Source organism: Herpailurus yagouaroundi, unplaced genomic scaffold (genome assembly GCF_014898765.1).
Source record: "Herpailurus yagouaroundi ecotype Mexico unplaced genomic scaffold, PumYag 190, whole genome shotgun sequence".
Classification (NCBI taxonomy): Eukaryota; Metazoa; Chordata; class Mammalia; order Carnivora; family Felidae; genus Herpailurus; species Herpailurus yagouaroundi.
In genome coordinates, this window is record NW_024412421.1 from 20,240,062 (window position 1) to 20,265,172 (window position 25,111).

General features: G+C 46.8%; 1 protein-coding gene and 1 long non-coding RNA gene across 4 annotated transcripts in view; both read left to right on the forward strand.

The window, feature by feature from the left end:
• The first annotated feature begins 1,845 nt into the window (after nt 1–1,845).
• LOC121010026 (uncharacterized) lies at nt 1,846–4,965 on the forward strand. Its single transcript, XR_005780973.1, has 3 exons — nt 1,846–2,136; nt 3,229–3,506; nt 4,923–4,965. It is a non-coding gene; the product is annotated as an uncharacterized LOC121010026 (long non-coding RNA).
• A 139-nt stretch (nt 4,966–5,104) lies between these two features.
• The window catches only part of CDH3 (cadherin 3), a 63,091-nt gene continuing 43,084 nt past the window's right edge, over nt 5,105–25,111 (forward strand). The window contains exons 1-2 of one of the 3 annotated variants that reach the window (XM_040442920.1): nt 5,105–5,128; nt 18,419–18,539. In XM_040442920.1, the coding sequence (XP_040298854.1) occupies nt 5,120–5,128; nt 18,419–18,539 (130 nt within the window). In that variant the 5' untranslated portion in view covers nt 5,105–5,119. Of the gene's footprint in view, nt 5,129–17,307; nt 18,216–18,307; nt 18,540–25,111 lie in introns of those variants that run through there. The other 2 variants (XM_040442918.1, XM_040442917.1) reach the window with 2 other exon arrangements.

Consider the following 25,111-nt stretch of genomic DNA (forward strand, 5'->3'; position numbering starts at 1 on the left):
TCGCGGTCCGTGAGTTCGAGTCCCGCGTCGGGCTCTGGGCTGATGGCTCAGAGCCTGGAGCCTGTTTCCGATTCTGTGACTCCCTCTCTCTCTGCCCCTCCCCCGTTCATGCTCTGTCTCTCTCTGTCCCAAAAATAAATAAACGTTGAAAAAAAAATTAAAAAAAAAAAACTCTTACAATTCAACAATAAAAAGACAACCCATTTTAAAAATGGACAAAGGAGAGGTGCCTCAGTGGCTCAGTTGGTTAAGCGTTTGACTTGGCGCAGGTCACGATCTCATGGTTCATGGGTTCAAGCCTCACGTCGGGCTCTGTGCTGACAACTCAGAGCCTGAAGCTTGCTTCGGATTCTGTGTCTCCCTCTCTCTCTCTGCCCCTCCACTGCTTGCACTCTGTCTCTCTCTGTCTCTCAAAAATAAATAAATGACAGGGCGCCTGGGTGGCTTAGTCAGTTAAGTGTCTGACTTCGGTTCAGGTCATGATTTCACTGCTCATGAGTTCCAGCCCCACATCAGGCTCTGGGCCAACAGCTCAGAGCCTGGAGCTCATTTCAGATTCTGTGTCTTCCTCTCTCTCTCTCTGCACCTCTCCCGTTAATACTCTGTCTCTCTCCCTCTCTCGAAAATAAATAAACATTTAAAAAAATCATTAAAAAAATAAATGTTCAAAACTTTTTAAAAATAAAAATGGACAGAGGATTGAAGGTGTCTGGCTGGCTCAGTCAGAAGAACATATGACTCTTAATCTTGGGGTTGTGAGGTTGAGCCAGCCAGGTGACCTGTAGCTATAATTTTTTTTTAATGAAAAATAACAAATGTTGGCAAAGACATGGAGGGAAATCAGAAACTTCATGAATTGCTGGGAGAAATGTAAAATGGGACAGCCACTATGGAAACCAGTTTGGCAGTTCCCCAAAAAGTTATACATAGAGTTACCACACAACCCAACAGTTCTACTCTGAGATATATATCCAAGAGAATTGCAAATGTGTTTTTGTGCAAAATCTTGTGCATGAATGTTCATAGAAGCATTATTCAGAAGCAGAAACAACGTGGATGTCCATCAACTGGTGAATGGATCAACAAAATGTGGTTAGTCAGTAAATGGACTAGTATTCAGCCATAGAAAGGAATGAAGTACTGATTCATGCTACAATGCAGATGAACCTTGAGAACATTATGCTAAGTTTAAGAAGCCAGATAATGAGACCATATATTGCATGATTCCATTTACATGAAATGTCCAGAATAGTTAAATCTAAAGGTGCTTTCCAAAGGCTGAGGAGGAGGGGAATGGAAATTTCCTACCAATGAGTTAGGAATTTATTTTGGGGTTAATAAAAATGTTCCAGAATTAGATAACAGTGATGGTTGTACAGCCTAAAAACTCTTGAATTCACCAGTTTAAAATGGTGAGTTTTATGGTATGTGAATCATATCTCAATAAAAACAACTATGAAGTTAGAAAATCCAGTTCCAGAAATTCTAGTTCTTGGTACATTTTAGGGACACACACACTCCCCATACACCAGGGGTATATATAAGGATGTTTACTTTAGTAGATTCAAGGTGACCACAAATTCTTTGCTTTCCCTCCCATCAAAGGTGGGTCTATTTTCCCACTTTTTGAATCTGAGCTGGTCTTTTGACTTTCTTTCTCTTTCTCTTTCTTTCTTCCTTTCTTCCTTCCTTCCTTTCTTTCTTCTTTTAATGTTTATTTATTTTTGAGAGAGAGAAACAGAGTGCAAGCAGAGGAGGGGCAGAGAGAGAGAGAGAGAGAGAGAGAGAATCTGAAACAAGCTCCAGGGTTTGAGCTGTCAGCACAAAGCCTGATGCGGGGCCCGAACTTGGGAACAGTGAGATCATGACCTGAGCTGAAGGTGGGCACGCAGCTGACTGAGCCACCCAGGCACCCCTGTGACTTTCCTAAACCAATATTGCTGAGACCTTGCAGCTTCTGCTGTCACTCTCTTAGAACATTGCTACCATTTTCTGAAGAAGTCCAGCTGGAAAGAGACAGCCAGAAATCCCAGCTGAGGCTCCAGACATGTCACTGAGGCCACCATTAGCCAATCAGTCAAGCTGCCAGTTAACCGCAGCTTGTTTCAGTTAACCGCAGCCACTAAGTGAGTCCAGGTGAGATCAGAAGAATCTTGTCATCCCCCAGAATCATGAGAAATAGCAAAGTATTATTTTTTTTTTAATTTTTTTTTCAACGTTTATTTTATTTTTGGGACAGAGAGAGACAGAGTATGAACGGGGGAGGGGCAGAGAGAGAGGGAGACACAGAATCGGAAACAGGCTCCAGGCTCTGAGCCATCAGCCCAGAGCCCGACGCGGGGCTCGAACTCACGGACCGCGAGATGGTGACCTGGCTGAAGTCGGACGCTTAACCGACTGCGCCACCCAGGCGCCCCGAGAAATAGCAAACTATTATTGTTTTAAGCCACTACATTTTGGGGAAGGTTTGTTACCCAGCAATAGCTAATTGATACAATACTGTGACAACTTGCCTGAAAGATCAAACCTTGGGAAGCAACCCAAGTGCCGGCTGGATGATGTAGTGGTTAAGAGCCTAATTTTGGCTCCAGACTTGGGCCCCAAATCATACCCTGACAACTTACCAGCTGTGTGATGATGAGAAATTTGATTTATGCCTATGCCCTCTTAGATCCTTGTGAGAATTAAAGGGGTTAATATGCAGAGAGGACTTGGAAACGTTTCTGGGAGAGAGGAATGCTGTTAAGTGTTGGCTATTGGTATTACATGGCCACCAACAAAATGTGGTCCATGTATGTGCTGGAGGTGATAAAGGAGTAAATTCAGGTATATCAGTTTGGACAATTCTTACAAATATGTGACTTATTGGGAAAAGTAAGTTGTTGGTCTATTACAATTATGTGAAACTATTTTTTAGATTCAGGGAGGAGCACATAAACCATTTCAGAGTGTTTGCATCTTTGGAGGTAAAGATGGGAATGAATTTCTAAGTAGAAATTAAGTATTTTTACCTTAATCACGATATTCTGGTTGCACATTTTGGACACAAAGGACACTGGTTGCATCATTTTGGAAGCAAACTAAAGCTAAAACTCTAACATTTGTTCATTTGGTTTGGTGGGAATGTTTTTTTCTTCCTTGTCCTTTACTTCCACCCCTCTCCAACCCCCCAAATTCCTGTAACTAGTTTAATTACAATTGTTCTGAATTCTTTCTTCCTGCATGCAGCTTGGGGACCTGGCCTTCTCCAGTCAGCCCTGACACCTGTCTTGTCACAGGCAGGCTCAGCCAGTGTGCACGGCACCTGGTACTGCTCTCCAGGGCCCTCCAGCTTGGGCCCACCCATGCCCGCAGGTGGCTGTATTATTGCCGAAGTTTCAGATCTCACGCTTTGATCCTCAACGTGCTTGAAGAGTATCAACTCATTAGCTTCACTGTCTGAAAATAAGGGCTTTCCCCATCCTCCACTGCAAGGGGTCCTGACACCCTTCTACAATCAGCTGCAGGTAAACCTTAGGGAGGGTGTTTGTACAAAAGATGTCTGGGAAAGGGGGAACACAACAGACACACACGCCAGAGGCGATTTCCTTCCGTGGCAGATGCCAAATGAAGGACTTTATCAGGCTCTTTAAATTTTTAAAGACTTGTTGGTGATGTTTTGTCTTGCTGTCCCTGTTTTAATGAGGAGGGCACACAAATGGGTTCTGGTGTCCTTAACTACTGTGTGTGAGGGTGTGAGAGCAAAGACCACTGCAGAGGGCTATAAAATACAGATTAGTAGGTGAGGGAGAGGCTTGGAATCAGGAGACCTGCTCCTGGATTCTGCTGTTTGGACACTTCTCTCTTCTCAGTCCAGGGTTTTATATCCACAGGGAGATCCTGATGTTGTTCTTTTTGGTTTTCCTTGATAAGTTCTCGATTAGACACTCTGGAAAATTGGAGTTTGGATAAGACTGGTTGTTTTTGTTCTTTTAGGATTTTATTTTTAAGTAATCTCTGCACCCAACATCAGGCTTGAACTTTCAACCCCAAGATCAAGAGTTGCACACTCAACCAAATGAGCCAGCCAGGTGTCCTGGATAAGACTGGTATTTAACTCACAAATAACACACGCTCTCTGTAGAAAATAGGGAAAAAAACCAAAAAAACAAAAACATAGATAAGACAAAAAGGAAGAAAGAGAGAGAGCACCTAGTATGTACTAGCACTGTGCTAGGTGCTAGCGATATCATGGGGAGCAAACTGTAAATCCCATGAAGACACACACCTTGTCTGTTATGTTTCGAGGTTGGCACTGGCCTGCTTGCTGGGAAATTGTAGAGCTTGAGCTGGGTGCTGGTTACACTGGTATATACATTTGTAAAAATTATTCAAGCTTCACATTTAAGATTTGCACACTCAACTAAGTGTAAGTTATTTCTCAATAAAATAAAATGTTCTAAGAAGTATTTCTCAGAGTATAGGCCTACTATTAGGTGGTTTTAAATCACATAGGCCACCCCCCGCCCCTCCAAAATTCCTTTTAATTCTCTTTCAGTCCTTGAAGGAGAAAGTTTCACTTTGATGTCCGTATGTCTTCAACATCTAACGCTTAGTGATTTCCCTTTTTAAACAGAGCTGATCCTAGGCTCGGCCCCCAGCAGGCAATAATCTCCAGCTGGAACCTAGTGACATTGTTTTATTTTTATTGAACTGATTCGCTATTTATGGCAAGTGGTGTTGGTTTCCCATTTGACGGAGTAATGTTGCTTTTTTTTGTAAGTAAATATTTCCAGCAAATTTAAATTAAAAGTGAGTTGATTTTAATACTAATTTTACATATAGAGTACCCCTGGGATATGGATGGGGCAAAAACAAAAATGATTCCTTTTCTTTTTTTTTAACAATTTTTAATTTTTAATTTTTTTTTTTTTTAATTTTAGAAAGAGAGCGAGCATGAGTCGGGGGAGAGGGGCAGAGGGAGAGAGAGAGAATCGACGCTGAGTGTGGAGCCCGATGTGGAGCTTGAATTCATGACCCTGGGATGGTAACCTGAGCCAAAATCAAGTCAGATGCTCAAGTGACGGAGACACCCAGGCACCCCCAAAGACTATTCTTCAATGACTGAAGTTTGGAGAACATGGTTCTAGTAAATTTGAGCTAGAAAAACAAACTGTCACTTGGCTGCACATACACACCTGCAGCTACATTCTCTGTTGAAGGAAACTTGAAAAGAATTCTCCATACATTTTTCCTCACCTCTAATTTACTCTTCTGTCTAATCCAGTATTGTTACTGGGTTGATTTCTTGCTAAACCTATGCTCCCAACAAACTCGAGCAGCCAAATTCAATGGACATATCTCTGACCACATCTTTCAAGCTCCCAGCAACTTTGACCCAACTGATCACTTCCTCTTTTCTGAAACCCTTTCATTTGTGGACTTCAATCTTATGGTTGGTTTTCCTTTTACCTCTCTTAGTCCCTCCTTCCCTGCCCAGTCTTCAAACGTCAGAGGGCAACAGGGCTAATCCAGTGCATTTAAGTGCTGACTGTTCGGAGATACCCATGTTGGTATATCCAACCCTGCCCATAGCCCGTGGTGAACTTGACATCTGCATCTGGCTAGCTCCAACTTCACAATCCAGATGTAACTTGATTCCTCCTGCACTTGATTTTGTCTCCATAAATAGCACCATCTCCTCTTTTCCTTCATCCTCAAAATCAATCTATCATCAAGTCTTGTCAATTCCACCCCAAAGCTCTATCAGGAATCTGACCACTCTACTTCATCTTGTCTTGTGGCCCCAGGCAAGCTCATCATCTCTTGTCTGGACCCAGCACCAGCCTTCTCTCTTGTCCTTCATTCATTTCTCCTGCCCCCAGTTCATTTTCACACAGCAGCCGGAAGGATTGTTACAAAATATAAATCAGGCAATATTCCTCCTCTGCTTGAAATTTTTCAGTGATTTTCTTTTATTCTGGATAAAAGACTACTCTCTGTGGCTACAGATTCCTATATGATCTGGTGCACACCTGTTTCTCTGCTGTTACCTCATCTGTCTCTCTGATTCATTCTGCTTCGGCCACACTGACTTCTTTGTTCCTGATTTGTAGAAGTTGCTTACCTCAGGACCTTGGCACATGCCTGTTCCTTCTGCCTGGAATACTTTCTCCCAACTTTTCCATGACTGACTCCTTCTCAGCCTTCAAGTCTTAGCTTCAGTGTTGCTTCCTCAGAGCATCTGCCCTGACCATTCTGTCAATAAATTGGCTTCCCTAGAGATTTTCTTGTTACTTTATTTCCACCTTAGCACTTTTAGTAGTCTCTAATTATCTTGTTTGTTAACTTCTCTACTTTTTTTCTTATAAACTCCTTGAAAGGACCTTGTTTATTTGATTTCATGCTGCATCCTCAATGCCCCAAATAGCACCTGACACATGGTAGGCCCTCAATAAGTATTTCTTGAATGTAATAAATGGAGAGGTAGGTGGGGACTAGACCAGGCAGAACCTTGACAGAGCATAGTGCAGAGGCCTTTAGGAAATTTAATCAGATAAAGTGATCTGTTTGTTTGTTTGTTTATTTATGTTTTATGTTTTATTTGTTTATTCATTTAGGAAGTTTTATTTTAAAATGTTTCTTTGTTTTGAGAAAGAGAGAGAGTGCAAGCAGGGGAGGGCAGAGAGAGAGAGAGAGGGAGAGGGAGAGAGAGAGAGAGAGAGAGAGAGAGAGAGAGAGAGAGAGAGAATCCCAAGCGGGCTCCATGCGGTCAGCGCAGAGCCCGACGCGGAGCTCAAACTCACAAACCATGAGATCATGACCTGAGCCAAAATCAAAAGTCAGACATTCAACCTACTGAGCCCCCCAGGCACCCCTATTTAGGCAGTTTTAAGTGATCAGTCTGACATGAGTGGGGAAAACAGGTAGGAGGGGAATTAAGGAAGGCTACTGCAGTCGTCCAGGAGAGAGATGGTAGAATAAGATGCACAAAGCATTTAGCATTTGATGATATGGACAAAGGGGGAGTTACTATTACCAATAAAGCAGGCAAGCAAGGGCTGCCTGAACTAATGACTAAGGAAAGTGCTGAGTTCAGAGAGATAGAGAGAGAGAGAGAGAGAGAGAGAGAGATTTGTGTATCCTCTGGAATTTTTGAGCCCCCAATCTCCTCCTCTGGTGAAAGGCTAGAATTTCTTCCCTTGTCAAGTTATTTGAACTGTATTCTGACAGTTTATTCTTCATTCATATGTGAGTCTTCCCACTTGTGTTTCTCCTCATCACCACTGGCTGGGAGGGAGAATTTCCTAGAGAGAGCTTCTAACACTTCTCATTAGCTGTGTGACCTGGTAGGGCACCCAGTCTCTCCAAACTCAGTTTCATCTGTAAAATGAAGACTCTGATATCTATCCTGTCCATCGTGGGGATCAGGGAATAACTGTACCAAAAATATTTTCAAAATTCAAGAAAAAGTATTACTATTATTATTTCATTCAACAAATATTTATTAAGCACCTGCTAAGTGCCAGGCACTGCTGTTGGTGCTGGGAATATAGTAATGGTGTGCGGAGAGGAGACAAAAGTCCAGCCTTTATGGGGTTGGTTATTATGAAGTACATTTAGATTGTGGGCTTTTTGGATTTTGATAATCTTTTCCAAATTGTCTGATCACCATGGGCTCCTGTTAAAAAGTATATATTCTTCACCCAACCAGAGTCTCAGTCAGAATGGGGAAGGTAGAATGCAGGATTAACTAACTCCCTGAAGTTGTTCACAAAGGACTGAAAATAAGAGATTATGTGGATTAAAGTGCCTCCTTTTTTCTTTCCCAAACGCTGATCAGCCAGTCAGAAATCCTGCGTACATGTCTGTTTATACACTGAATTTTCCAAAACAGTTCTTATAAGAAGTGGCTTCAGATGCCTCCTAGGGAAAGCAAGTCCAAACGTCAGAACCAGCCATGTGACCTTGAAGGAGAAGGCAGTGACGATAGCAGAAACTGCTGCCCTTGGCGGTGTTTTTGTCTGCCAGAGAGCTTGCTGTGCAGCTGGGGCAGGCCACCTTCCTGATCTGGATCTAGGTGTCTTCATCACCAGAACAAGGTCAGGGTTTCCTGAATACCAGTTCATGGAGGCCTGCTGGGTTAGCAGCATCTGAATCACCTGGGGATCTTTTAAATATCCAGATTCCTGGGCCCCATGGACCAACGAGTCTGATTCAGTAGGTATAGGATGGCATCCATCATCTCCTCTATTTTTAATTTGCTTCCTGAGCAAATTTTTGATATGCATCCAGATTTGGGATGTTACTAGGGTAGATCAAACTCTTTGTGCCTCAGTTTTGTGATGTAAATGTGATCTGTAGACTGTAATCATTCCTCAGATGGTAGAATTGAGAAAGTTATCTTACATAATACACTTAGAACACTGGCACGTATTTGTAAGTTTTCTTTTTTTTAATGTTTATTATTTTTGAGAGAGAGAGAGAGAGACAGCGCACGAGCATGAGCAGAGGAGGGGCAGAGAATGAGGGAGATAGAGGATCTGAAGTGGGCCCTGTGCTGACAGCAGAGAGCTCCATGCAGAGCTTGAACTCACAAACCTCAAGATCATGATCTGAGTCAAATGCCCAACTGACTGAGCTACCCAGGTGCCCCAGCACTGTGTAAGTTTTAACTCTTCTATCAGTCAAGTTCCAATAGGGAAGGCAAAAAACACTGTGAGTCTTTAAAGCAAAGGGAACTTAATACAGAAGTGATGGAGAGGCTGAGAAGTCAAATAGAGGACAGTGATGTGACCTACAGATTAGGCAGCAAGAAGTCATCCACCACTGAGCAGGAAGAAGAGAGGGAAACGGTGGTGTTACTGGAGCCCAGAGTCTGGCAGAACCTGGAACCACAGCAGGAGCTGGAGCTGTAGACAAGACACAGCCTTTGCCAAGACACTGCTGTGGGAGAAGAAATACCCTGGCCTTTCCATTGTCCCACCCTCTAGTCTCCCTCTAGTGCTTCCCACTGTCCGACCCCAGCAGGAAGTTATCTCTCAAGGGAGCCTGGGAAACCTAAATTGCAGGTCACCTGCCTCTTAGAGGAAGGATGAAGAATGGCTTTGAGGATAGATTATTATTATTATTTTATTGTTATTATTATTTTCTTTAAGGCCCTTTTTGGCCATACACTTCTCAAAGTCTCTAGACCTTGGCCAACCACAAGTCTTCAGGGCTTTGTGAGTGCTTATCGATTAATTGATTCTTTGTGCTCAGTGTACACACATACATAAATGCTTGGCCTCTGATCTCTGGAAACTGACAGCTCAGACCTTGGCAAAACTTCACCAGTGCTGAAGGCAGCACAGCCCCTCCAAGATTCAAGGAAAGGGAAGGCATATGGATCAAGTTTCTTGCTGGGGATCAGCTATCTCAGCACCTTAAAGGATTCAGAAGTGATAGATGGAAGGAGTTGGCCAGTGACATTGCCAGACAAAAAGGAAGGTCTCAGAAAAATCAAGAACAAATATAAAGAAGTAAGACTATGGAATCGTTTGTTCAGAGCACTGGGCAGTGGAGGGGAGGGACAGGAAATAGGACCTCACCCAGTTTTAAGGCTACTTCCTAGAAAAGACTACAAAATACCCGCTTGTCTTTGGGACACATCCCCATAAATGTGCTGTGTGGGAGTGGAGATCTGGGAATTTTTGCTACCAAAAATGGGCAGGAAAGCTCTTTCTAAATGTTTCTTGGAGGACCCAGAATTTAACCTTGAACCAGGGGCAAATATGTTTATTTTAAGAGGTTTTTAAGAGAAAGGATTGGATATTGTGGAATTCTTCCTAATATACCAAAGACCTGCTTCACAAATTCATTCTTCCAGCAAATACTGATGGATAGCAGCTTGGCAACTGGTTCAGGCAATGAATGCTGGAGTGAGGCAGAACTGGGTTGCACTGTGGCTCTGCCTCTGCCTTACCTGTATGGTCTTGGGCAAGGGACTTAACCCCAGTTTCCTTGTCTGTGAAAAGAGAATAATATGAACTACTATGTCAAGTTGTGAGGATTCGAATGAGTTCATGCATAAAAGTAATTAGTACAGAGTCTGTGTCCAGTGCGTGCTCAGGAAATAGTAGTAGTTCATTTTATTATGACTTGTTTTATTTGTATGACACTTTGCAAAACATTTATCTCTGTATTAGCTCATTGGATCTCTCATCAGAAAGATCTTGTTGATTTCATCCATTCAATAAATACTTGAGTATTTTATGCTAGGCTGTTCTAGGCACTGAATGTACAACAGTGAACAGCAGACAAAAATACTTTTCACGGGCATCTGGGTGGCTCAGTCGGTTAAACCTTCATTTATCTCTTGGTTTTGGTTCGAGTCATGATCTCATGGTTCATGAGTTCAGGCCTGACATCAGGCTCTGCACTGACAACCTGGAGCTTGCTCGGGATTCTCTCTCCCTCTCTCTCTCTCTCTGGCCTCTCCAGCTCTCTCTCTTCCCCCTCCCCCACCTCTCTCCCAAAATAAATAAATAAACTTAAAAAATTACCTATCTTTCACAGAGGATACACTCAATGAGGGGAGAGTGACAATAAATACAATTTAATAAGCACTTACGTTTATAATGTTCTAAAGTGCTTTACAAATAGTAAATCATAACCTATGAGGAAGGTATTATTATGCTTATCCCATTTTCTACATGAGACTGCTGGAGCACAAGAGAGTTGATCAAGGGTCTCACACTCTACCAACTGAGCCAGCCCGGAACCCCTAGAGAATACTGGAACACACGGGAGTTAGAATCACCTACCTAATCCCATAGGTCAGAAAAGCTGGATTCAGGATTCAAAGCCAGACAGTGGCTCTTGCCACTTACTCTTTTTTTCTTTTTCTTTTTCTTTTCTTAGAGAGAGAGAGAGAGGGAGGGAGGAAGAGAGAACACAGGCAAGTGAGTACACAGGGGAGAGGGGCAGAGGGAGAGAGAGAGAGAGAGAGAGAGAGAGAGAGAGAGAGAGAGAGAATCTTAAGTAGTTTCTACCCCCAGCACAGAGCCCAAGACACAGCTCGATTCCACAAACCATGAGATCATGTCTTGAGCCGAAATAAAGAGTCAGACACTTAACTGACTAAGCTACCCAGGCGCCCCTGGAGTCCTTGCTCTTAATCATTACTGTGTGTTGCCTCCAAAAAGAAAAAAAAATTAATGTATGTACTAATAAATTAGTGTGTGATAAACGCTCTGAAAAAATAAAGCAGGGTGAAGGGCGAAAGAGGGTGATGGGAGAATGCTTTCTATGCATGATGGTCAGGGAAGCCATCTCAAAGGAGCAACATCTGAGCAGAGGCCTGAAGGAGTGAGGGAGAGAGGCAGGTGGACGTCTTTGGGAAGGGCGATCCAGCAGAGGGAAGCACAAGTCAAAGGCTGCAGGCAGGCCCGCGCCTGGTATGTTCCGAGAACCGCAGGGAGGCAAGTGCTGGAAAAGCAGAGTGAGTACAAGATGAGTCAGGGAGTGAAAGACACCTCAGGCTGGAAGGATGCAATTGCCTTTCACTGAGATGGACAGATTGTGAGAGGAGCAGGTTTGTAGGGGAAGTCAGGAGTTCAGTTTGGGATAATTCTCACCATCACCCATCAAATAGCAACGACTAACTCCAGAGGGCTTTGAGGGATTAAATAACTCACCCCGGGTCACCCAGGCAGTCGTCTTTAGAGGCAAGGTTCAGACTCGTGTCTGTCAACCTTAATTTCAATGCCACAGGCCTTTCCCGGGTTGGGTGGTGTGGGGGAATCTGGAGAAGTTATATTCTGATCCCTGACCCAAGGAGCTCCCAATGAGGGAAAAAAGGGGTGCTAGAGAGTGAGGTAGAAAGACAGAGGAAAGTAACAATGCCAGAGACTGCACATCACAGTAAGTAGCATGAGTTTATTATGTATTTATTTTGAGAGAGAGCGAGAGAGCAAGCACATGGGAGCATGCTTGGAGGAGGGGCAGAGGTACAGAGAAAGAGAGAGAGAGAGAGAGAGGGAGAGAGAGAGAATGAATCTTAAGCAGTCTCCACGCCCAGTGTGAGCTGACACAGGGCTGGATCTCAAGACCTGACTATGAGATCATGACTGCCAAAATCAAGTCGCATGCTTAATAGATTGAGCCACCCAGGTACCCCTAGCAGGAGTTTAAATGCAGACAAGAAACTCAGGAAAAGTGTAATTCTTGTTTTTTTAATCAGAGAAAAGTTTACTTTTCTTATGTTCTTTTCTTCTCTCTCTCTCTCTCTTATTTTGTGTACTTCTTTTCGAAAAAGCAAAAAATGAAAGACTCCTGGCTCTGTGTATGTGGAGGGTGCCCCGGACAGTATAGACATTCTGACTGCTGAAGGCCATGCTCTATCAGAGATGGGAAGGCCCCAGAGGCCCAGAATTCTACCCAGGCAGGTCTTTTTCTACAGACTGCCCCTAGAACTGATGCTTTCCCAACATGACAAATGTATATCCCCAGACAAGACATCTCCCCCCAGACCTGGTGTCTCCAACCACAGCCTCCTCAACATGCTACTACCAGGCATCTCTAAACATGCCCCAATTTGAAGTCCTGATCTTCCCCCAATTCCAAACTTGTTCCATCTGCAGTGGGATTCCAAGAAGCCCACCCTGAGATGGATTCATGTGCCTGGATGACTTACTAAGGAAGGGATCCCAAGAGGAGTAGGTAAAGGAGTGGGAGAAACAGGACAAAAAAGGCCCCTAGTGGGGCATCTGGCTTGCTCCGTCAGAAGAGCATGTGACTGTTGATCTCAGGGTCATGTGTTGGAGCCCCATGTTGGGTGTAAGATTATGAAAAAAAATAAATTTAAAAAAGAAGGAGAAGAAGGGGAAGGAGAAGAAGAAGAAGAAGGAGACAGATAAAGAGAAGAAGGAGAAGAAGAAGGAGAGGAGGAGGATCAGGAGGAGGAGAAAGAGGAGAAGAAGAAAAAGAAGAAGGAGGACGGGGAGGCAAGAAGCTGAACAGGGTGTGATTTCAGACCAAGTCCCCAGAGAGTAGCTTCAGCCTGATCCCACAGAAGAATGCTAGATGTAAGTTACTCTGAATTTGTCAGGCTGGGGGAAAGGGACCTGGGCTTCCATATTCCTGCACCAGTTGGTTATTGGCTAAGAGTTGGGGAAGTGAGCTCCTGGGCACTTCCTTACAAGAGCAAAGGAACCCCAGTAGCAGATGGGCAGGTCTCTGAAGAGGGTCACATGTGCAGGCTGCTAGAAGCATCAGCACACACAAGCCAAGAAAGGGGAGCTCGGAAACCATCAAAGGGATCCCAGGGAGGATCTGAGTGGTACCCTCACCATGTCTACTACACATACCTTCCCAAACTCAAAAAATGGTGTTGTCATCCTGCTGGTTGCTCAGGCCTCAAACCCTGGAGTCATCCTTGACCTACTCTTTCTATCACACCCATATCCAATCCTTTAGCCAATCTTGTTGTTGGCAATATCTTTATTAAAAAAAATAATTTTTTTAAGTAATCTCTATGCCCAAAATGGGGCTGGATTTCATGATCGGGAGCTCAAGAGTCCCATGCTCTACTGACTGAGCCAGCCAGGTGTCCTGGCTGTATCTTTAAAATATACTCAGAGGGGCGCCTGGGTGGCGCAGTCGGTTAAGCGTCTGACTTCAGCCAGGTCACGATCTCGCGCTCCGTGAGTTCGAGCCCCGCGTCGGGCTCTGGGCTGATGGCTCAGAGCCTGGAGCCTGTTTCAGATTCTGTGTCTCCCTCTCTCTGACCCTCCCTCATTCATGCTCTGTCTCTCTCGGTCTCAAAAACAAATAAACATTTAAAAAAAAAAGAACATGGATATTCAAAAAAATTTTTTTAACGTTTATTCATTTTTGAGAGACAGAGAGAGACAGAGTATGAGTGGGGAAAGGGTAGAGAGAGGGAGACACAGAATCTGAAACAGGCTCCAGGCTCCGAGCCGTCAACACAGAGCCTGATGCGGGGCTCGAACTCACAAACTGCGAGATCATGACCTGACCCGCAGTCGGACACTCAACCTACTGAGCCACCCAGGCGCCCCAAACAGGGATATTCAAATATCTAATTGAGTCCCTGCTCTCAATTCTTTTGAGTATGTATCTAGAAGTGGAATTGCTAGACCATATGACAATTCTATTTTTAATTTTTTTAGTAACTGTCATGCTGTTTTCCACGGTTTTCCATACTGGCTACACCATTTTACGTTCCCACCAACAATGCACAAACGTTCCAATTTTTCCATATCCTCACCAACACTTGTTATTTTCTGTTTTGTTTTGTTTTTTAATCTGATCATTTCTTATCCCTTCTATAATGTCCACCCTAAACCAAGCCTTTTCAGTTTTTGCCTGGATGATTGCAGTAGGATCCCAGCTGACCTGCCTGCTTCTACCCTCATCCTCTGCGGTCTCAATACTACTCCTCTGCTCAAGGTCTCCAGTGCCTTCCTTCCTTCCCACTCAGTAAAACCCAAGTTCTGACATGGCCTATGATTTATTTCCCACCCTTCCAACTCTGACTCATTTCCTACTTGCTCACTCTACTCCAGCCACTGTCTCTCTCTCTCTCTTTTTTTTTTTTTCTGTCCCAAGTAAACTACTGCCTCAGGGTCTTTGCCCAGATTTCTCTGCCTGGCATACTCTTTCTTCAGAATCCTTGTGTAACCTGCTTCTTCACTTCCTTCAGGTATTGTTCAAATGTCCATTTCTCATTGAGGCCTCTGGACTTTGCCCCTTTCTCACCCACCCCTCATCCATTTTCTTTCTGTCTTCCCCCATCCTGCCATGTGACTGGGGAGAATGACCCCTAGACACTCCACTACTTGGGCTTTCTTGCCCTCAGGCTTCTGGGTGGGTTTAGTCCATGGGAAGCGCTGCCAGGAGATGAATGGCAAACGGAGAGAGATGTTGGAGTTTTCCCACATCCTCCCTGCTCTGGGCAGTGCCTGTGTCTGCTTGGACACCAGCTGCATCTGGGAGGGGTGGTCCTTCATTCTCCAGCTTTCCCCAACCCCCAACTTTCAATGACACCATTTCTTCCCCTTGCCCTTCAGGCTTCAAAGTTCTAAGGCCTTTCTGCTGTTGTGGGTCCCTGGTGCCTCAACATCCCTCTTGATTCTCTGAACCCTGCCCATTCCTCTAGTCCCTTCACTAAGGCTTGAACCACTTGACCTGGAGTCTGTCTTCTGCTGGACCCTGACTGAAACACCTTCCAGATCACTTTATGTACAATTTCCAACCCTACCTTATGTCTCATGAATTGGCACTTACCACTTGGTTCTTGTTCATCTACACAGCATGTATTATCTAACATACATTTACTTATTTGGTTATTTTCCTTGATTCCCCCCACCCCCACACTTGAGGATGGAAGGTCCAAGGGTGCAGAGTTATCTGTTTTGTTCTCTGTTGTATCTCCAGTGCTTGGCACATAGCATGCTACCAGCAAATATTTGTTAAATGAATGAATGAATAAATAAATGACCAATAAGGGGGAGCCACAAAGAAGCCAGGAGTGTGGTCCAAGTTGCAGGCAGAAGAGCTGACTCTCCATTTCTCCTCTCCCCGCCCTCTCCCGGAATGCTGAGTGCCCTAGAAGGAGGCGGAAATAAGCGCGCTCAACAGCCCTCTAGCCGGGTGTTTACTTAATTAGGGCCTGTATCTCGAGGCTCGTCTGTGTTTAACGGTCCACCTAATGGCTTCATCTGGTTCCGGGCCGGCTCAGCGGAACCTTCTAGGCGAAGATAGGTGGAGTCACGGGGTACCCTCTGGAGTCTTCGCTGCCACCATGCTCCCCAGCACGGACATCTAACCTTCTCTCCTGCACGGAAAGCGACCCCTGCGGAGGGCGGGAAGCGACCCCTGCGGGGGAGCGGGGCAAGCAAGGCAGGCTTGGAGCTCAGCAAGCTGCCTCAGGCTATTCCTGCATTGTCCACGCCCAACCCACAGCTGCTGGGACCACAGGCCAGATAAAGGAGCTCTCCCTTAACACCAGATGCCAATTGCTTGCTTCTACCATCAGCCGTGAAATTGAAGGGTTGCAGTGTTTCTCATTTCTTATTTTGGGGAATGTGAGGGTGCTAAGGAGGAGAGAAACCACTCACGAGGCAGAGGACAAATGAGCCAGATCCTAAAGCAATAATACCAGGCAGCATTTGGGCACTTGTTCTGTGCCAGGTACTGAGATTTGGTTTTAAACGTATTAATTTAATCCTCATTTATATGTATTAACTCACTTAATCCTAGTACTTTACAGGGCAGATGTTTTAATAGTCCCATTTGATGCTCACAGTCCCATTTGAGCCTCAAAGAGGTATTTCACTTGCCCGAGGTTGTAGCACTAATCGTGGTGGAACACAGGTTTGAACACAGGTGGTAGGGCCCCAGAGCTGATGCTCAGCTTGAGAGAGGACTACCATGGTCTCATGGCAAGTGTCATCCTCATAGCCACAGGACTGGTAGTTGGAAAGCCAGGGAGGCCACCAGGTTAGCCCTTGAGGGCCAAACAATCTCTAATTAGAGACTCTAGTCCCCTCCTCAAACCCCTGAATCTGAGCTGGGGAGGAGGAAGGAGAGTGTCGAGGAGGTGTCAGCTTGGGTTCTCAGGGCATCTAGAGAAGGTGGAGAGACCTCAGGGAACCGGAAGATGGGGAAACTCGGCTTGATTGGGAGAAGGCTGGCAGAGTGGAGGGACTGAGTCTCAGGACAGTTTCTGTGCCTGGGGCCCAGTTGTGTTTCCTGAAGAGGGAAGCACTTCAGGTCTAAAGTAGGTCTAAATCCCAGCCCCGCTGGGCGGTTCAGCATTTCTCAAGGAGGTTGATGGGAGAAGGGTGGTGGGAGAGTGGTTGCCAGAGGAGGCTCACTGGAAGGCTGCTTGCATATAACAGTTTTCACTCATATCAGTATTTCAGATCAATAAAAACAGCCGCATTTTGAAAAGTCTTTATTTTTTATTTTGAGGTGGGGTGGGAAGGGACAAGACAGAGGGAGGGAGGGAGAGAATCCCAAGCAGGCTCAATCCCATGAACCCTGAGACCAAGACCTGAGCCAAATGAAGTCTGACGCCCAACCAACTGAACCACTCAGGAACAGGTAAATGTCTTTATGTTTTTTTTTAAGTTTTTATTTAAATATTACTTAAAGTTGGGACGCCTGGGTGGCTGAGTCCCTTAAGCATCTGACTTCCACTCAGGTCGTGATCTCACAGCTGGTGGGTTCCAGCCCCGCCTGGGGCTCTGTGTTGACAGCTTGGAGCCTGCTTTGGATTCTGTGTCTCCCTCTCTCTCTGCCCCTCCCCCGCTTGCGTTGTGTCTCTCTCAAAAACACTAAAAAACTTAAAAGTTACCTAAAGTTGAGAAAGTGTTATTTATATTTAATGGGGGAAGGGGATTGCTGGAGATGGTGGGGCTAATAACCACCCCTCTACCTTGCCCAGTTGGGCCCCACGACAGCCTCCGAACTCTGTCCCAAACTGGGACCGTCTCTCCAGCCTCCATTTGTTCGGCTGTGCAGTGGACGTAACGAGTCTTCCGCAAGTTGCACCTCACTGCCAGTTTTAAACCTTACTCTGTGTCCTCGAAGCGGGCTGGCTGGCGTGGGAGGTGGTGAAAGAGGCAGTGGGCAGCCCGGGCTGTAGCCGGGTGTGGGGCGGACACACCCGGCCTCCATCAAAGCTTTGGATAACAGAATGCCTCGGGGGAGTATGAATGGGGCGCCTCTGTTTCCAGTCGGGTTCAGATGCATCTCCACTGTTTTTTCCACTGTAGCCGCAAGGCACAAAACATTTTTCTTCGCGTGCTGCGGAGGCTGAGGAACGGGGTGGGTTTTTGTTGGTTCGTTTTTTGTCTTTTCCCCTCGAACCCGGAATCTGTGAGACAAGGCCTCCGCGCCTGCCGGGAGGAGCTCCAGAAAAGCCGAGGGATCGCTGGAAGGCATCAAAGAGGACCGGAGGGCGTTCGCCGGTGCCTCGACCAAGTCAGCCGCGGCCCCACCTGCGAGGGGGCGGGACCCTGCGGCGCCGGACCAATCAGCACCCACCTGCGCTCACCTGGCCCCCTCCCGCTCGCTCCCGCGGGCTGCTGCTCGCAAAGGGGAGCGGAAAGCTTAGCCGAGCGCTAGCCCGCCGTCGCGGCAGCTTCGTTCTTCTCTCTCCAGCCATGGGGCTCCCTAACGGGTTTCTCGCGTCCCTCCTCCTCCGCCTCCTCCTCCTCCTTCAGGTACTCCACTGTCTTGCCCTAGCCCGGGCCGGGCAGTTCTGGCTGTGTGGGGTCCGCAGGCGGTGGTGGCGTCGGGGAGAGTGCGGGGCTGGGCTCTTTGGAGTCAAGGTGGCCCTGAAAGGCCAGTAAAGAATCTGGGGATGGGTATGCAGAAACCGGGCATGCCTGTGACCCGGCCTCCCTCTTTCCCCCTCTTCCCTCAGGCGCAGGTCTGCTGGCTGACTCGCGTGGCCTCCGAGCCGTGCCGGGCGGGCTTCGGGGAAGCTGAAGTGACTTTGGAGTCGGGAGGCGCGGAGCTGGAGCCCGGCCAGGCGCCGAGGAGAGGTAGGACCCTCCGGGAGGTAGCCCCGTGGAACCGCAGCGCGGGGGGTCGCACGTGGTCCGCAGCGGTGTGATCCGCGCGAGGGGTGTCCAGGCCGGGGCGGGGGACTTCTGGCGCCGCCGGCTCCGCCTCAGGTATGGAGAAGGCGCAGAAAGGCCCTCGGGGGCTAACGCGCGGGTGGATGGCGGACCGAGGAGGATGGAGAGCATAGCGCCCTCTGACGTCCAACCCCTCTTTGCCCCTCTGCGGCGGCTTACCTTGACCTGCTTCGGGGTGCGAGGCGCCTGCGCTCCTCACCCAGCCTGGACGTGGGAAGCTCTCCCCCACTGGCCCCAGCAAAGGAATGCGCGGTCCACATTCCTCCCCCAACCCCCGCGCAGGTGTGGGGATGAGCCGTGCCCCGGGCAGCCCCCTTCGCCCCTCTCGGGCCCCCTTTGTGTACCGTGCTTTGTGTCTCCCGACAGACAGACCGGGTCTGTTTCTCTTCTTCGCGCTCCCCTCCTCCGCCCCCCTTCTTCCCCGCCTTCTGGAATGCACTCTTAACCCTGCCCTTCCCGGAGGGCCTGAGCCCCCGCAGCCTTCCTGGAAACTGGGCTTGGCACACCTGGGCTGGGGCCATCACGCACTTGGGGACACCCCCGCCCCACCCCACCCCCGTGTTGAGACTGGAATGTTAGGGTACTTGGGGGAATTGGGGGGGGGTCCCAAGCTGGAAGGTCTTGAGCTGAGGGGGCGGTGGTTGGGTGATCAAAGCATGTTTTTGATCACCCAGTTTACTTGTGTCTCCCTCTCCCCACCCCCCCCACAAGTTCAAAAACTGGAGAGTGGGAGTCACTTTGGTGTTAGGAAACCCCTGCAGCTGCCGGCTGATGGGGGCCCCTTTCCCTCCATCCAGGACAGTGGGGGTTTCTCCACGGATCAAACCCAAGTTCTTAAAAAGAGCTATTACCCAGGATCCTTGGGTGGGGTTCCAGAGGATCCCTAACCTGTGAGATTGTTTTAAGAATTTGTGTATGCATTTTCCCAGGGAGAGGACGTACAGTTTACCTGGCTTTCAAAACAACTAAAAACTGTTGCCACCTAGCATTAATCTAATGCCCTCGTCAGCATACCCCTCACCCCACATACAAATTTCCACAGTTTGAATGTTGGGGTGTCAGTGCCTAGGGGACAGATGGCTCTCCTTTGTTTCTCCAAAAGGGGACTGGGGTCTGGAGTTTGTGGGGGCCTTTTTTTTTCCCCCCCCCCCCCCCCCCCCATAACCCTGCAGATTGACAAAACAATTAACACCCTGGCTAGGCCAGGCTCCTTAAACTCTTGGCTGTAGGGAGCCAAGCAGAGGCATTAAGAGGCCATGCCTCATAAACTTTAAATTCTTGCACATGGGTTTATTACTGACTGGCTAACAAACTGCAACTCAGCCAACCTGTAAAAATGTTACCTTGGGCAGGGCCCCAAATCCAATTCCGGCTCCCTGAGGAAGCTTTATTGCTAACCAGACCTCTGCCAGATCTGTACTCCCCCCTCATTGTCAAGTTCTCTGGCTACAATCTCGTGGCTTTTGAGTGTTGACTGTGCCTTATCTTACTGAAGCAAGAAATATCAGATTAACTGTCACTTCACTAAGCTTGAGGTTGTCGAGGGGAAGCGGTGATCAGGTTTTCGATTTCATGGTCCGGTTGGCTGGTGAATGCTTCCCAGTGACGTCAGGCATTTTAAACCTTTTGAGAAAATTCTGCTTTCTTGGATGTCTGGTTTATGGTTGTGAAAATGGTGGGTTCATGCCAGGAGCACACCTGGGTTATAAAAAAAAAGGGGGGGTTAATGTGCTTGGCTAACCTTGATCCTCCCTGCAACATGACTGGTTCTTAGAGTGGTTTTCCTGTGAAATAGACTGTTGCCTTCTTTTTTAAGTAAAAGCAAGTTTCCCAGTCCAATTGGTCTCAACTAATTGAGACACCTCAACAGAAAATACTGGCATTTCTCTTCTTAGTCCTCAGTTGCTGACATCTTTCTACCTCTGCACCTCCACTCCAGGCTCTCTGTCCTCTCTGCACAGGATGGATCCAGCCATGTTGAAAGGGTTATCCTTAGGGTACATACAAACTCTCAAGTTTGGCCAAGCAGACAAGTTTCCTTATTGCTAAGGAACAATTGCCTCTGTTGTTCGCCCCTGGGTTATGAATATCACAGGTGTCTATGAAGTCGAGCTCAGAGAAATTATCTGATATAATTAATACCTTGTTTGCATGTGCACTTTCTTCTTCAAAGCACTTCCACAACTCTGAGCTTGCTTTGTCCTCCTGACATTCTCTCAAAGCTGGTAAGGTAACTATTAAACAGCTTGAGCTCTTAATCTCAGAGTTGGTACTTCAGAAAACCTGTAGCCCAGCCCTGCTGGAGGTTTTAAAGGTGGAGAAACAGGAACAGCTTAATGGATTCAGTTTGCTAGGCTGAACAGCTCATGAGCTTCCGTGAGGGTCACAAACACCACTTGTACCTTTAGGTTTATTCCCAGGACCTGATACTTCACAGGATGCCCAGTAGGTGTTCGCGTGAATCATGACAATCTGCTGAAGGTCTGTTTTACAAATGAAACCTGAGTGGTTGTGGCTTCACGAAAGTCATTACTACAGTGACTTGAATGGAAGTTTCTGACTCCTGAGTTCAGTGGCACTTTTTACTACCAGAAAGTGGGAAGTGGATGAAATGAAGTAGAATGTTGGAGTGCCAGATCCTAAAGACACCAGTTAGCACCCCCTGTCCTAAGAGCAATTAATCATTTGTTCATTCTTATCGTAAGGTTTTCCAGAAACATTCCTGTAGGGAAACTGGCTTTGATACAGTCTCTAAGTGTCCTAGTGATGGGCTTGCGTGCCTAGACTAAGAGCAAGAGGTTAATCTGGAGGAAGAGTTGGAATGTTCTCCCCACCCCCACCCCACAGTCTGGGGGGCTGCCTTCAAGTGTGGTCTGGAAGCTAAGACAAAGAAGAGGTGGGAGGAAGGAATTTGCATGGTATTAGTACAGTGATTAAAAGTGATTGACTTAACTGTGGTCTATACATCATTAATGGCAAACAGTTGAGAGAGGCAGCTTAATTATAGTAAAAGAAACCCAGTACTTCATTACTGCCCCTCAGCAGGTTCAACTCACCCTTAGTCAGTGTTTGAGTAAGATTAAAGCTAACCCTCATTAGCTTTGGTAGGAAACTTCAAAGTTCAGTAATGAATCTGACTGAGCATGAATTCACTTCAAGATGGTTTGGCTATTTGAACTTGTGTAAAAATTGCCTTTTGTTTTGGGGCCTCCAGCCTGGGCCATGTCCTCTGTTTTTACATTTTGTTCTTTCAGTAAACGTATATTTAGCATCTGCATGTATCAGGCAGGATTCTAGAACTGCGGCTAAAGCAATTAACAAAACTAAGCTCCTGCCCTTGGGGAGCTTATAGTCCAATATTTTTTATGCTTAACGATTGTCTTGCAAAGCAGGTGGTGGTAACTCCCTTTTGTTGTAAAAGAGGGTAAGCAACTTGGTGTGAGGTCACGGGGGCAGTCAGCAGTCAGGCCAGGATTTTAAATCCAGTGGGATTTCACAGGGCCAAATAAATCTGCCTCAGGAATGAATTATTTGGGAAATCGGGCTTTGAGCCTGGCTGGCTGCCTTCCTGGCTCAGCAGCAGACTGGGGTAGGTTGCTAAAGCCTGTTGCACATCACTGTTAGCTTGTGCTTGGGGAGCAGGTCCCAAACCTCTAATCTCCCTTCCCACTTCCTCACATGGCACTCTGTTCCTAGGTTACCCGGTGCAGGGTGCCCTCACCTCCCTGCTGTGTGATGAGGAAGGCATTGCTTACATTAAGCAGTGGGTTTCTAAGGCTGGAAACTATAGTTCTGCAAAGCATTTGGAGGATGATGGAGGAGCCAGGAGGGAGAGAAGGACCTCCCCTGTCCAAATCAGTTGAGGCTTTGGTTCTGAGGCTGAACTGTCTCCATTCAGAGAATCACTGTTATTGAAGAATAACATAAATGGAGGAAAGTGCCCAAATGCTAAGTGTACAGCTGAGTGTCACAGATTTAAAACACCCACATACCAAGATCAAGAAACCGCATTGCCAGCACCTCAGATGCCCCTTCCTGTTCTCTACCCTTCCCAGCAAGAACACCACTATCTTGACTTCTAATACCACAGGTTAACTTGCCTGTATTTGAATTTTATGTAAAAGAACTGTACAGAATATCCTCTTGGGTATCGCACATTTTGTGAGATGCTTCCATAGTTCTGGAGGTAGTTGTAGGTGATTCTCACTGTCCTGTAGTATTCCATTATGTGACAATTGACACGTTTACTGTCGATGGGTATTTGAGGAGTTTATGGGTTTTGGCCATTATGACTGGTGCTGCTGTGAACATTATCATTCCAGTCTCCGTGGACAGTCTCAGTGTACATTATCTGTTAGGTACATACCTGCGAGCATAATTGCTGGGTTAACTGAGGATTACCTGAGCATCTCAGTACTGTGGCTGTTGTACTGAGAAGTCAGCTTTTATTTTTGAGAGGGAGGGAGGGAGAGAGAGACAGAGCATGAGTGGGGGAAGGGCAAAGAAAGAGGGAAACAGAATCTGAAGCAGGCTCCAGGCCTCGCACTGTCAGCACGGAGCCCGATGCGGGGCTCGAACCCACAAACTGTGAGATCATGACCTGAGCCGAAACCAGGAGTTGGATGCTTAACCACCTGAGCCACCTACGTGCCCCACCCTTGCTGGATTTTTGATTCTCCCTTAGCACTATGCTAAGAGACAGCAAATCTTACTATGTCTTTGGTCACATCCTTTGTGTTGAGGGGGAAATCCTTCCCTTTATTTGTCCTTAAGCCAATGCCTGTTATTGTCCCCCCAAATATAAAGGGAATCTGGAAATGGCCCTGGGTTTTTTAGGTGAGGGCTTCCTGGATGATGTTTATCCTGGACAGTGTATAAGTGGGCAACAGGTTCCTCACATGGATGAGGTGGTTAAATCTAGCTCCTGCCTCATTAGGGAGGCAGTGAAGTGTCTGAGACCCAAGGCCCAGCTGAGTGGTCGTTCAGCCAACGAATGTTAGTAGATGTTCAGAGATGACAAAGACCTGTATCTCATTAACATCATGAGCTCCGCAATTAGAGGAGGAAGCAGATCAGCCACCAGGCAGTTTTAACTATGAATCTGACCTACAACAAGTATTTATTGAGCACCTACTAAGTGCCAGATATTGCTGTTCTAAGTGCTAGGGTTCTATTAATGAGGAAAACATGCACAAAACCCAGGCTTTAGGGGCCATTTACCTGCTAGTGGAGAAAGATAGACAAAATAAGTTATATATATGTTTTTATATAAGTTATATATATGTTTATATATATATCACATGTTGTATATACATATGATCCAGCAGGAAGTGAGGGAGAAAAAATATGGAGTCAGATAAGAAAGGCTGCTGACATGTTCTTGGGGGGACCTGAAAGAAGTGATGTCCACACTGAAGGCTGAGGAAGAATTCTGCAGGAGAGTTGGGGTATGACAGGTAGCAGGGAGTGTTCCTGGCAAGGGAACAGCATGGGGGCCAGGAACTTAACTACAGTTAGTCTGGCTGGACCATGGAGTGTAAGGTGGGGAGAGGTAAATAAAAGAAGTAGGCAGGGCCCAGTCCAGTTTAGACTGCCACCCCATCAGGGAGGCAGCAAGGCACATGTGGCTGAAGTCCCAATTATGCCTTCATGGAAGCCAGAGTCGCTGAAGTCTCCTTTGGAACCAGGATGCTGGGCCCCACCTCCAGCATCTCTTCCTGACTCCCCTTCCCGGCGTTTCTCAGACCTCGGGATGTTATAAGTCTCAGTCAAATTTCCCCCCTCATTTTATTTAGTTACCTGTCATTGCCAGGCAGCAGGGCTACCCGCAAGGAAGGGCTCAAAACAAAACAACCAAAAAAAAAATCACAACCTAAATACCATTTACTGAGAGCTTACAGAGTTCCAGACCTACGCTATGTACTTTATGTAATAAGCCCTTTAAATCCTCCTAAAAGCCCCACTGGGGGAGGGGTGAAATTGGCCCCATTTAGCTGGACAGGAAACCTAGGCTTGTAACTTTGTAACCTATCCGAGGTCCCCCAGCTAGTGAATTGCGGAGGTAGGACTTGAACCCAGCTCCCTCTCCCTGAGTGTGAGAGAGGGGAGAGGTTGTGAGTCCTCTGACCCCAGGCATGCTAAAGGAAGATGGGAAATAGTTAACTTCTGACCCAAGGGATTTGAATTCCTTTTCCCTCCACAGGCCTCTTGTTAATCACCAGGAGCTGGAGTTGGGGGGTGGGGGTATTTCTTTCCAGGACCCCTGGCCTCTTCTAGGATGCGGGAGGACAGGGCAGGTTCAGATACCAGGCCTGATAGCAAGCACTGTCTCTGACAGTTCTCAGAGAGAATCTGCCTTCTGGCTGGTTATCTTCTGCCTCTCCTCACCCCACCCCTACCCTCCCCGCCACCGCCACCCCCACCTCCCCACCACCCCCACCTCCCCGCCACCCCCACCTCCCCGCCACCCCCACCTC